The following is a 12,612-nucleotide window of genomic DNA, read 5'->3' as shown; positions in this document are numbered from 1 at the left end:
ATGTCATATCTAATTTTTCTTCTTTTTACCTTTACTGATCGTCTTCATTTCTACACTCTTCTCCACATCTCTCTCTCCTGTCTTTTCCTGTCTGTCTTTAGTGCTTCCTATAGTATCTCTTACAGAGCCAGTCACTTGGTCACAAATACTCTCATTGATTTTTTTGTCTGAAAATATTTCAATTTCTCCCTCATTTTTGAAGGACAGTATTGCTGGATATAGAATTCTTGGTTGGCAGTTTTTCTCTTTTAGTGTCTTAAATATGTTATACCACTGTTCTCGCCTCGCCTCCATGGTTTCTCTCGAGAAATCTATGCATAGTCTTATTGGGCTTCCCTTGTATGTGATAGATTGCTTTTCTCTTGCTACTTTCAAAATTCTCTTTCTTTTTGACATCTGACATTCTGATTAGTAAGTGTCTTGTAGTACATCTATTTGGATCTATTCTGTTTGGGGTACACTGCCCTTCTTGGATCTGTAATTTTAAGTCTTACATAAGAGTTGGGAAATTTTCAGTGATAATTTCCCCATTAGTTTTTCTCCTCCTTTTCCCTTCTCTTCTCCTTCTGGGAGACCCACAACATGTATATTTGTGCACTTCATGTTGTCATTCAGTTCCCTGAGTCCCTGCTCATATTTTTCCATTCTTTTCCCTATATTTTCTTTTGCTTGTCAGATTTCAGATGTCCCATCCTGCAGTTCACTAATCCTCTCTTCTGCCTCTTGAAATCTACCATTGTAGGTTTCCATTGTTTTTTCCATCTCTTCTACTATGCCTTTCATTCCCATAAGTTCTGTGGTTTGTTTTTTCAGACTTTCAATTTCTTCTTTTTATTCATCCCTTGCCTTCTTTATATCCTCCCTCAATTCTTGATTTGATTTTTGATGAGATTCTCCATATCTGTTTGAACATCCTGAATTAATTATTTCAACTCTTATATCTCATTTGAATTGTTGGTTTGTTCCTTTGACTGGGCCATATCTTCAATTTTCCTAGTATAATTTGTTATTTTTTGCTAGCAGTCTAGACGTTTAATTTCCTTAATTAGTTTGTTCTGTAGATTGTTTTCATTTTTTTACCTGGGATTTTCTTGCTTGATGACTTGGTTGTCTGTCTGTTCTTTGACATTCTGTTCAGCTTATTCTAGACTTCTAGCATATGTTTAGTTTAACAGATCAGAATTTTACAGTTCTTGTTTTCTTGTTTTTTGCCCTGCCTGTATGGGGCCTTTTTTTTTTCCTTAGGAGGGCCTACTTAGGTATTATAGACCCCAGTCAGATTTTCCCAGACCAGACTTGCCTCCTCTCAGGAGGAAAGAGTCACCTGCATCGGTTTTCCCTGAAAGTGAGACCCAGCAAGTTGAAAGACTTTCTTATGAAGCCTCTAGACAACCCCGTCCCGTACCTCGGGTTTGCCAATCAAGAGCTTGAGTTGGTATGTTGCTCTGTGTATCTTCAGGTCCTATGTGTCCCCTCCTTTCCTTCAGGGACCAAACCCTGTCAAGTATTTTTTGCTGTCTGATCCAAGAAAACCTATTTGTTGTTTTTTGTTTTGTTTTGTTTTCTTTTCTTTTTTTTCCATCAGCTCTGCCTGCTCTGTGCTGGGGCAAAAACTAGCAACCTCAGCTTTTACTTGAGGTTCAGCTAAGCTTGGGATCTATCTTTAGAAGTTAGAATTTATTAATTAATTCCACAATTGGAGCTAGGTTGAGCTCATCCCCTTGCTGCTAATAAAGTCTCTTTCCTTTCCTCTCTGGGAACCAGCCTGTAGGGGAGGGGTGCCAGCCTCCTTGGCTTGGGGGACTCACGGTTCTGGGTGGGATCACAGCTGGTCCAGCTTGTCCAGACTGGTGTATGCTGTGTGTCCGGTCACTGATGTGTCCCCAGCAGTTATTCTGTACTGTTCCTGGCTATTTACTAGCTGCTCTGGAGAACAAACTAAATTCCATACCTCACTAATCCGCCATCTTGGACCTCTACTACTCCTTCTCTTTGAATAACATATATACATAAAAGCCATAAATTTCCAAGTACATCACAAAAGTTAGTTGTAGAACAGATTTCAGAGTTTGGTTTGGGTTATGATTCCACAATTTTAGGTTTTTATCACTAGCCACTGTAAGGTACTGGAGACTAAAAGAAATATCAGCATAATGATTCAGCACTCATACTCGTTTGTTAAACCCATCCTTCTCTGTTTAATTCCACTATTACGTTTGATCTTTCTCCCACTCTTTAGGGGTATTTGGGCTATGGTCATTCTAACTTTTTCATGTTGGAAGGGGCTGTCGATAATATGGTATAGGGGGATGGAACTAGTTGATGTTATGGAAAGGCTGACCCCTCTGTATTTCAGGACTTACCTGGTCTAGGGACCCATCTAGAGGTTGTAGGTTTTGGAAAGTTACCCTAGTGTATGGAACCTTTGTAGAATCTTATATAATGCCCTAGGTATTTACAATTGACAGGAATGGTTTTGGTTGGGGTTTGGCAAGTTATGATAGGTAGCAGTGTCTAACTGAAATATGCCAAAGAGTCACCTCCAGTGTAGCCTCTCAACTCTATTTAAATTCTCTGAGTCTCTGATACCTTATTTGTCCACCCCATTTTATGATGAGAGGAAGAGCCATCCTTTAACATATAATGCGAGAGCTTTTAATCAGGAAAAAAAAAACTCATTTCTTCAATAGTCAGTTTATTCACATCCATGGAGCAGCACAATACAAATGTATGTCATTTTATATTCTCTTCACATTTAACCTTCTTCCTCACTATTTTAGTATTTTGTGTTATTTTGAACTCTGGAGCACAGCAGAACTGGCTGCAGAGCTATTTATTATTTTTTAAGCAAATGGAATGATAGTGGTTACCTCTAAGGAATGATAGGCTTGGGATAGTGGCCACCTTTACTGGAGAGAAAGAAATAGAACAGGGTAGAAAGCTAGAAGCAAGTTGTTGGCAATGTTCTAGTCTTGGATTGGATGGTGGGTTTGTGGAAATCTGATATTGTGTGATACCATGTGACAATCTTTTGTATGTATAAAATAATGTTTTTTTAATTCTTTTTAATCTTAAAATATTGCATCTCTCATTTGATGAACCTGGTGTTTTCTGTCTTTGTTACAGGCTGACCTAGATATCACAGAAATAAACAAACTAACTGCAGAAGCTATTCAGACACCCCTGAAATCTGCCAAAAGTGAGTACTTTGCAAAATCCCTTGGAGAACTGAGAGAGCTGAGTTCAAGCGTTGGCTAGTTGGCTGCTCAGGCAAGTCCTCATTAGTGGAACCTGTTAACTTCTAATGCCTGATTGTCCTGTAAATCCAGAAATTTGATTTGGGCAATTGCATTAGGTTTATTGTTTGCAGGACTGATACTAGTCAGATTCTCAAGAGATTGATGTATGAGCTAAAGTGAAAGCAGAAGGGGGAAAAAAAGCTGTGCTGAAAATCAAGCATTGTGGCCTGCTTGTTTACCCTGAGTTAAAAAGAGAGTAGCAATTTAGGGAGGTGTTAAAAACATGGTTATGTCAAATAGAGATTCTTTCTGATGTAATCAGAAGAGTTGAAAGAAAATTGTTAAAGAAATACCTTTCTCAGTATATAATTCAATGTTCAAGTCAGTGATCTGTCTGTGTAAAATTATCTCACCTAAATGCCCCTCACTGAGAAACACTGTCTTATAGGAAAAGTTATATAGCAAACCATGTTTGTAATCAGAAGTTTCTCATTAAGCATGGAAGCAGGCCAGGATGAGCTGTGACGTGGCCTTAAGGTGGCCATTATTAAGCTATGATAGGCTTGTGAGGACAAACCTGACCCAAGACCTGGGTTTCATGGATGCCTATCCGGGCATATCCACGAGGCAGGGCCAGTAACAGTGTCCAGTTCTTGTTCTGACTTGCCTTCTATCTTCTGCCTTGTCAAGTAAAGGAAGCAAGACGAGGTTTCCCATTCCTAATGTCATTTCCATCCTGCCTCCCTGAGATTATGACATAATTGGACTTGGGTGTTCCTAGAGTTTCTTGGCCACATATATATCTCTCAGATTACTTTGAGTCATTTCTACACTTAGGTTATCTCATCAGTCTCTCTTCTGAGTTCCATTCATTTTACTTTTTTGGGGCACTGTGATGAGGGGCAGATTCTGATTTCATGCCAGGGAACTGATCATACCAGGACCAGTGTCAACCAACAGTTAAAATAGTTTTTGTGCCCTATTGACTACTGGATTTTAACTACATTGAAAGTTAATAATAATAAAATACTTTCATACTTAATACATTAGAGTTGCAGCCAAAAAAAAAAAAAAAAACTTAAAGTCATTTAGTCTGATCGTTCCTCCCATGAGTAAATGCATGAATTTTCTCTATGGAATCCCTGCTCAGGATTGTCTAGATTCTGGCTGTATGTATTTAGCAATAGATATTCACTACATTTTATCACTAAGCAATTCTGACTATTAGAAAATTCTTCCCAAATTTGAGCCTAGGTATCTTTGTGATATCTACATGTTGATACTGGTTCTCCCTTTGGTAGCCCTCAGAACCATTTTAACCCATGTGACAATCTCTTAAATATTAAAAATGGGTCTTACTTCTTCTGGAATCATCCATTTTAAACATCCCTCATACTCTACCTCCTAATATGATATTTGTAATACTAATTTACCATTATCATAACATATTGAGAATGCTTCCTTTACATACATTCATTCCAGAAACATTTAATGGCAGCTTATTATGTGTGAGGCACAGTTCTGGGGTTTGTGTATACAGGAGTAAAAATAACAAAGACCGTGTTTTTGTTTCATTCATATTCCAAACCTCACAATTTCTCTATGAAATTCCCTTTTATAGATGAGGAAACTAAAGCCATATGACCTAATATGGTAGTTTTAAGACTCAGGCTTGAATCTATTAGACTCTAGAATCTGTGCTTTTAATCAGAATGCTGGACTGCTCTATCAGGCATCATATGAGGTTTCTTAATCTCTCTGATTAGTTTCCTTTGTCTAAAGGAAAGTCATCTTTCATTTGGGGTGTGTTTCTTAATTACAGCCTAGGTTATATAAGCTTTATTCCTTATAGGAAACATGAATGCATGAAAGTTTATTTCCATCAGAAATATCATGCTGTTAAAACTATTTCTTATAGCACGAAAAGCAATACAAGTGGATGAAATGATAGCGGAAGAAGAAGAAGAAAATAAAAATAAGAATACTCAAACTTCAAGAGTAAGTAGGCACTCAGGTTGGGGGCTAGGCACTGGCAGTGGGTCAGGAAATACAAAGACACATAAAATACAGCTGTTGCTCTCCCACAGTTTAGTAGAGAAGATCACACTTTAAATGGATAAGTAATAAAAGTAATATCCCAGCCCATGCACTTCCCAAACAAACAAATAAAAATTCAGCAAATGGTACTGCAATAAGGGGATACTCACATGGAGAAAGAATGAAAATATGACCCCCACCACACAGCATACCAAAAAAAAGTGCCAATAGATGTATGTGCAAAGAATATAAAACATAGAGGATGAAGCTGTCAGTTCTTACCTACCTCATTATGATACAACTAGGGCTTAAATTGTGAGTGAGAGTTCAGTAGCTAAAGAAGAAGGGGAAGTGAATTTCAGGAGGAGAGTTGAAAGTATATTGTCCACTTATGAAATAGGAAGCAGTTTGGTATTGCTGGGGATAAGGTGTGAGAGTAATCTGAGTAGAGTAGGAACCAGGTAATGAATACCTTATAGGCCGAGCTTGGAAGTTTGAATTTCGTCAGGTAGGTAATCATAAGTGAAATGGTCAGTTGGTATTTCAGAAACAGTTTTCAGGCTAGGTGGGAGAGGGGAAAAACTGGAGATGAGGAAATCATTGTTTCCTATTATACTTCCTGAACTGAGGCACTGACACTGTAGAAAGAGAAGAAATTATTTTAAGAAAGGAGAATAGGCAGAACTGATGGAACAGAGGAGGAACCAGAGGTGGCTAAAGGGTTTCTAGCTTAGGCAATGGCCATCTAATGAAATATGGGACCCAGAGGAAGAGTGGTGTGGGGTTGGGGAGAGGGAAGGAGTGAATGTAGAAGGAGGACCCAGTGAGGGACAGCCAGAGAAGTAGGAAAGATAGATCTAAGAATACAAGGGAGGAGAGAATTGCTAGGAGGTAAGAAGTCGGGAAGGGTGAGGCAGGACTACAGAAGGTCTTTTGGATTGGGCACCCAGGATCCATTAGGGACTTCACAGCAGCACTTTATAGAAGTGGGGGTGGGGGTGGGGGAGAAGCCAACCTTCAATAAGTTCGAAAGTCTTACCTTCAATCTTGGTCCAAACCCTGTATTTTGAAGACCTAGCCAGTATAAATCTTCAGTTGACCAGTTATGTTCTGAATTATTTAAATCCCTGAATTCTGTAAGATAGACTTCCTTATGTTCACTATTAATTTTCCTTTTCAGAGTTAGAGCTTGCTGTCCTTCATCTCTGGCCCCTGCCCTTTTTTAACCCTTCCTTACCATTCCCCTTTGCTGGGCTTTATGTAACCTTAGTTTCATTTGATTGTGACGTCAGGTCAAAAGATGTCCTCCATCCAAGAAGAGAACCCAGTCCATACAAGGAAAAGGCAAAAACAAAAGGTAATCAGTTTTCCAAATTTGGAAATATGTTTTTGTTTTTATTGAAGAGCCACATACATCAAGGCAGAAATAGGGGTGAAAAGCGCTTTTGTGCTGTAGTTCAAATAGAGCTTAAAATCATTGACTTTTTAAGTGAGCTGGAGGGTCCTCTAGAAATGTTCTAACCCAACATTTTTTCAATTCTTCTACCCACATTCACCATCCTACCCTGCTTTTTATTTTTTAAATGCACAGGGAGAGTAAGGCCCTGAAAAATATAGTAAGCGTTGCATACTGTGTTTACTTGCCTGGCAGTCCATGTGCAGAGCTATCCCATCATCAGTCACAAAATGGCTCTGATATCCCTTATAGTTAGCTTCTTGTCGTGTCCTGCTTTAGTAAGAAATCCCTGTGGACTGGAATTGATTATGCTGGACTCTGCTAAACCATTTAAGGGAAGTAGATACTGCGTCTCAAATAAGTGCAGGAAAGTCGTCACTGGGATGTTTGTGTGTGGAGAAGTAGTGATAGTAAGACATTAACTAGGGGGAGCCTTGATATTGTTAAGAGGCTGTCTCTGTCCTCTTGTTTTTAGCTTGATTGAAAAGTTGGATTCCTGAGGGTTCAACGTTCTGGCTCTACCCTGATTAGTCATGTGATCTTGGACAAGTTATTTAAAACATACATGTCTGAGTTTCCTCATCTGTAAAATGAGGACAATAATGGTGCCTACCTCATAGATTGTTATGAGGTTTCTACAAATTTATTTATGTAAGGTGCTCGGAACAGTGTTTGACACACAATCAGTGCCCTCCAAATGTTAGCTGCCTCTGCTGCTACTATTATTGGACCTGAGAGTTGGCATACCTAATGGCTGTTTCTACCTGTAGGTCAAGCCGCTGGAACACTATTACCCCAGCTGTGGGCCGACTGGAGTTGTCTATGGTGAAACCAACTCCAGGCCTGACACCCAGGTTTGATTCAAGGTGAGTATTGAGAGCAGCCCTTGGATTTGGATGGGAGCCCAGCATTTAACATTAGACAGAGAAGAACGTGTGTTTAAGAAAATACTTCTGATTCCTTGTCCTGGGAAGCCTTCTCAGAGGAGGTTAGCCATCTGGGCTTCCCAGTATTCACCTCTCCCTGCAGGTTCATTAACGTTCTCACCTGTTTTCAGAAGCAAACTGATTCCTTATTGAATCAAAGGGAGAACATTTTGATTCTGATGACTGGGAGGCTTCTATGTAACTTTTTTTGCCTTTTCTAATTCTAATCAGAAGTTTCACAGAAAGTGAATCAGCACTTTCCTCTTCCCTTAGTAGGAGTGAAAATTGAAACCACCTGTTTGGAGGGCCACACGAACAAAGATGTTTTTGCGAATAGGTTAATGCCTTTCCCAGAGACAGGTTGAATAAGCAAAGAATGCTATAGGGCCATAAAAAGAAGTGGATCTGTATGTGCTGGTGGGGAAAGACCTTCATCATCTTTGAGTATCTCCTGGCCAGTTGCAGAACAGTGTACAATATGTTCCCATATGCTTTCTTTTGTAAAGGAAGTTTCTGGAAGGATACATAAGGAATTAAGAATGAATACCTCTGGGAAGTGAGAAAAGACATGGTCTTCTCTGGGGTGGGAAGATGTGAGGAAGATTTACTTTCTGCTTTTCCCACTCTTCTTTACTGTCTAATTTTTACCTTGGCATGGAATAAGGACATTTAGGGAAAAATAGGTAGCAGCCATTTAACTGTTTTGAGAAAGTTAGTTTGGACATTAATATAATAATGTAATCTGTGAATTATCCTCCTTTGACTGTGGAAAATTCCTCTTTATGGAAGCACTTAGCCACTCTTGGAAACACATTAACCAGAGTTTATTTCTGGCTTTATGGATGGCTGGTTGCTGGCTGGCATCCATATGGAACTTATGGACCTAAAGTTTACATGGGTAAGAACTGACTTTTGCTAGATATATGTTTAATAATTACAGCTTCCTTTTTCCAGCTGTGTTTAGTCATTACTGCTTAAAAATTATTCTCCCAAATTTAGAATTTGCCTTCTTAGAAATATGTGATTCGAAAACTGCAGCTTGATGCCAGATGGGTGTTAGAAGGGTTCATAGTGCCTGGCATGATTCAGTGTGCCAAATCATCATCACAGAGATTTTCCCACTTTGTAGGGTCTTCAAGACCCCAGGCCTGCGCACTCCAGGAGCCAGAGAGCGGATTTACAATATCTCAATGAATGGCAGCCCCCTCGCCGACAGCAAAGAGATTTTTCTTACTGTGCCAGTGGGAGGTGGAGAGGTAAAGTATTTTAGTGGGAGGCAAGCCACAGTGCTGCTCAGTCAAGCATTTCTTTTCCCTGGTCTATAACCTGCTTGTCTCTCTCTACATCCTTTCGTTGCATGGGTCAGTGGAACTCAGAAACCAGTTTTCTTTTCCAGGTTAGAGGCTTAGACTGGGAAGATCCTTACCCCAGCTGTGAAATTAATTTGTTTATCAGCTAACATTTGCTCATCTGCCTTGTAGCAGGTCCAAGATGAAGAAGACATGGCTCCTGCTCTTTAGAAGCAGTCAGCAGTGAAGATGGATAGCTTCACTGAACTAGAACATCATGTGATATGATAGATGGGGTAATAGGTATATTAAGAAGAGTACAGAGGCCATCACCTTCAGTATGTACACTTAGTCTAGAAAGAGGAGCTTGAGCTATGTCTTCAACTTCATATCATTTCAAGGGGTTCTACAGCAGGCTGAGCCCAGTTCCTCTAAGTTGAGTAAAACAAGTTGCAACTCAACTCCTGTAAGAAAAAGATGGCTTATCACAGATATGGTCTACAGGGAATTGCTAAGCTACTCTGCATGCCTTTGTATCCACTTGGTCCAGTCACTGACCCAGTGATAAGCATTGATGTTTTAGAGCTAACACCCCTCCTTCCTGTCTTGCCACTTTCCCATCCCGGCCATTCCCTGCCAACCAAGGGAACCCCTTGGGGCACTTGGGCTGCTGGATGGAGGTTTCAGCTATAAAGGATATGCCAATTTAACTCATCCTCCTCTCCACACAGAGTGTGCGATTATTGGCCAGTGACTTGCAGAGAATTGATATCGCACAACTGGATCCAGAGGCCTTGGGAAATATTAAGAAGCTCTCTGTAAGTGTTATTTATTTATCCCTACACATAGGATGCTTCTGGCAGCTTTCTTGGGTTAGTCCACTTAGGATTTAAGAATTTAATAACTGTGTTTCCATATTTCCTCAAGAGATTTTGACCATTATTTCACTTCTATAGCAGCAATTATATTGAATTTGGGTCCATCCCAGAGTGTCCTACCATATAAGTTCCATAATAAAATTAAAATTCTGCTTCGTCCAGGCAGTTAGTGCCCGGGTATCATAGTGCAGTCTTTGGGGCCCACACACTCATTTCTTTTACACATCTCTTGGCAAGTAACCTTCATAAGGCTTTGGTTCCGCTCTCCCTTACCATTGTTTTGTGCATGACTTTAGGTAGCCACACCCCCAACTCTAACTTTATTGCTCCAGGGTCTAACACTGGCTGTACAGTTTCTTGTCTTAGTTTCAGTTCTCAAGAGGAAGAATTTAATTGGCCCAGCTTTAGTCAGATGAACATCTCTGGTCCATGCAGCCATGTTCATAGGTGGTAGGTGGAGCACTTAGGGCAAACATGGCTGCCTGGGCTCACCCTTCTATGGGGTCTGTGAGTAACACTTGCAGGGCAAGGGACAAGGGCAGAGCTGTCTTCCCAAATACATCCTACTGAACATAAGCCCAGTGTTAAGATCTGGCATGCACCCAGCCACCCAAAGCTTGTAACAGTCATCATCTAGCTGGACTTAATGCCATTACTGTTCCCAAATTATACCTTCACTGTCTCAGTTGAGATGTTATTTTATTCCTTTGTTTAGATGAGAAGCTAAGGTTCAGAAAGGTTACTTTAGTTTGTGATATAAATAGAGAATGGAGGGACTGAGATTCACTCTCAGACTTGCCTGACCCCCAATCCAGTGCTACCCAAGTAGCCTGTAAGTGGCTAATGGGGCAAACATGTCAAGTGTGGTAGTGGACTGCAGGTGAAATGGGATGCCTCTTATATTTAAAGAGAGCCTTGATCTCAGAGCAGTTTCTGTTTTAACTACCCAAAAAGTAGTTGTGCAGACGAGTAGAACATATGGAATAAAAATAAATAATAGGGGGAACAAATGTTAAAATAAATTTAGTTTGAAATGCTAGTGATCAATGAAAGCGAGGGGTAAGGGGTATGGTAGGTATAATCTTTTTTTTTTTCTTTCCTGTGTTCTTTTTATTTCTTTTTCTATTGTCTTTTTATTTCTTTTTCTAAATCGATGCAAATGTTCTAAGAAATGATGAATATGCAACTATGTGATGATAATAAGAATTACTGGTTATATATGTAGAATGGAATGATATGTTAATGCTTTTGTTTGTTGTTAATTTTTTTAATTAATAAATAAAAATTAAAAAATTAAAAAAATAGTTGTGTTTCTACAAAGGACTTATTCTACCAAACCACCTCCATCCCAAACTAGGTGTTTTCTTCAACCTCTTACAGTCTTTCCATCATCTCCTTTTCTTTTTAGAGCCGTCTTGCCCAGATCTGCAGCAGCATACGGACCCATAAATAAGACTGCTATTCCAAGAAGCCAAACCTGATAGGGTGGACTTTCAACGAGTACTTCTTGGACCCTAAAGAGACTTCGTCCCTTCAGGCTTATTGTTTGTTTGAGTATGAAGTTCAGCAGCAGGAAACAGCGTTCTCAGAATTCCTCTTGGAGAATTTGGGAAGGGGGAAAAGGGAAGTACATTGTTCCCCCATCAGTTAAAGCTTTGCTGCTGCTTCTAGCCTCACATCTCCCAACCCAGGTGACCCTAGACACTGCCTGCTACAACTTCTATCGTTCTCCCAGCCGAATTCTCCCTCCTACCCTGAGAACTGCCTTCTGCCTCCTGTAACTCATCCTCTTTGCTCTGCCCTACTGCCAGTCGAGGTGGTATGGAAGAACCTCATGTTCTTGGGACGACTGCCTATTCACCCTCTTCAGAGAACCTTCTGCACCTGGCACTTCTGTGCATACTTGAGGCTGGGAGGTTTAGGCTCGGAGAAATAACAGCTCTGGGTCATCAGAGGGCAGCTAGGAGGAGCTGCACAAATCAGGCGAGGACAGAACAGAACAAATGGCACCAAGACCACAGTAGGACACCTCTCCCCTTCCACACCTATCACCTCTTTTTCTTTGTGTGTTGGATACTAAATGATGCTATGGAATCTTTTACCTGCCATGTCCATAGTAGTTCTTTTAAAGTTGACCTGTAGGACAGTATTTTGTTTTTATCCCTGTTTACCAAAGTCCAAAAATTAGTTTGGAGGCAGCTTCCATGTTTTGCTCCTCTACCTCTGTAGTTAGTGGGAATTTGCATCAGGGAATTTCAGGGCTTAATTGGTCTAGAGTTTTTATGTAACTACCTGCAGAGTAACGTTTTTCTAAACTATCCATGGTACAGTGGCCCTTGCCATTGGAGAGAACACCTCTCTTATGGTGCTTATTGCAGGAGGAAGTGTAACTTGTCTGGTGCCCTCAGTCCTCATTTAGCCTGAATCTGAGCATGGTCTAGTTATACAGCAGTCAGCAGTAAGGGCTCATGCTCCAGCCAACCTCTCCTTCCCAAAGTATCATGGAATGTGTTCCAAGAATATGGGAACTGAGAGCCCCCTACCCCCAGGCTTGAGGGTATACAGTTTTCTTATGTATGGGTCTTAGTTGTGTTTTGTATTGTTTTGCTAAGTGACCATTCTAGTAATCCAATCCTGTTCAGGTTGTTTCAAATTGTTTTATTCTCCCTTTCCTGAGACGTTTGTACATATTGCTTTCCTGAGTAATGGTATCTCTAAGCTAGTTTTAATCAGAGGTATCTGATTAAAAGGTATCTGTTTTCAATAAATTGTGAGGTTTTATCAGTA

At 40.2% G+C, this 12,612-nt stretch overlaps 1 protein-coding gene across 3 annotated transcripts in view; it reads left to right on the top strand.

Annotated features, from left to right (window-relative positions):
• Positions 1 to 12,612, top strand: part of CDCA8 (cell division cycle associated 8) — a 24,553-nt gene extending 11,941 nt beyond the window's left edge. For 2 of the 3 annotated variants that reach the window (XM_077150238.1, XM_077150240.1), the window contains 7 exons: positions 3,127 to 3,199; positions 5,158 to 5,237; positions 6,569 to 6,633; positions 7,503 to 7,598; positions 8,788 to 8,914; positions 9,679 to 9,765; positions 11,234 to 12,612. In XM_077150238.1, the coding sequence (XP_077006353.1) occupies positions 3,127 to 3,199; positions 5,158 to 5,237; positions 6,569 to 6,633; positions 7,503 to 7,598; positions 8,788 to 8,914; positions 9,679 to 9,765; positions 11,234 to 11,278 (573 nt within the window). In that variant the 3' untranslated portion in view covers positions 11,279 to 12,612. The remainder of the gene's footprint in view (positions 1 to 3,126; positions 3,200 to 5,157; positions 5,238 to 6,568; positions 6,634 to 7,502; positions 7,599 to 8,787; positions 8,915 to 9,678; positions 9,766 to 11,233) is intronic. The other variant, XM_077150241.1, reaches the window with a different exon arrangement.

The sequence above is a fragment of the Tamandua tetradactyla genome, chromosome 2 (assembly GCF_023851605.1).
Source record: "Tamandua tetradactyla isolate mTamTet1 chromosome 2, mTamTet1.pri, whole genome shotgun sequence".
In the NCBI taxonomy this organism is placed as follows: Eukaryota; Metazoa; Chordata; class Mammalia; order Pilosa; family Myrmecophagidae; genus Tamandua; species Tamandua tetradactyla.
The sequence above is the reverse complement of the archived record's forward strand: the minus strand, read 5'-3'. Positions and strand labels throughout refer to the sequence as shown.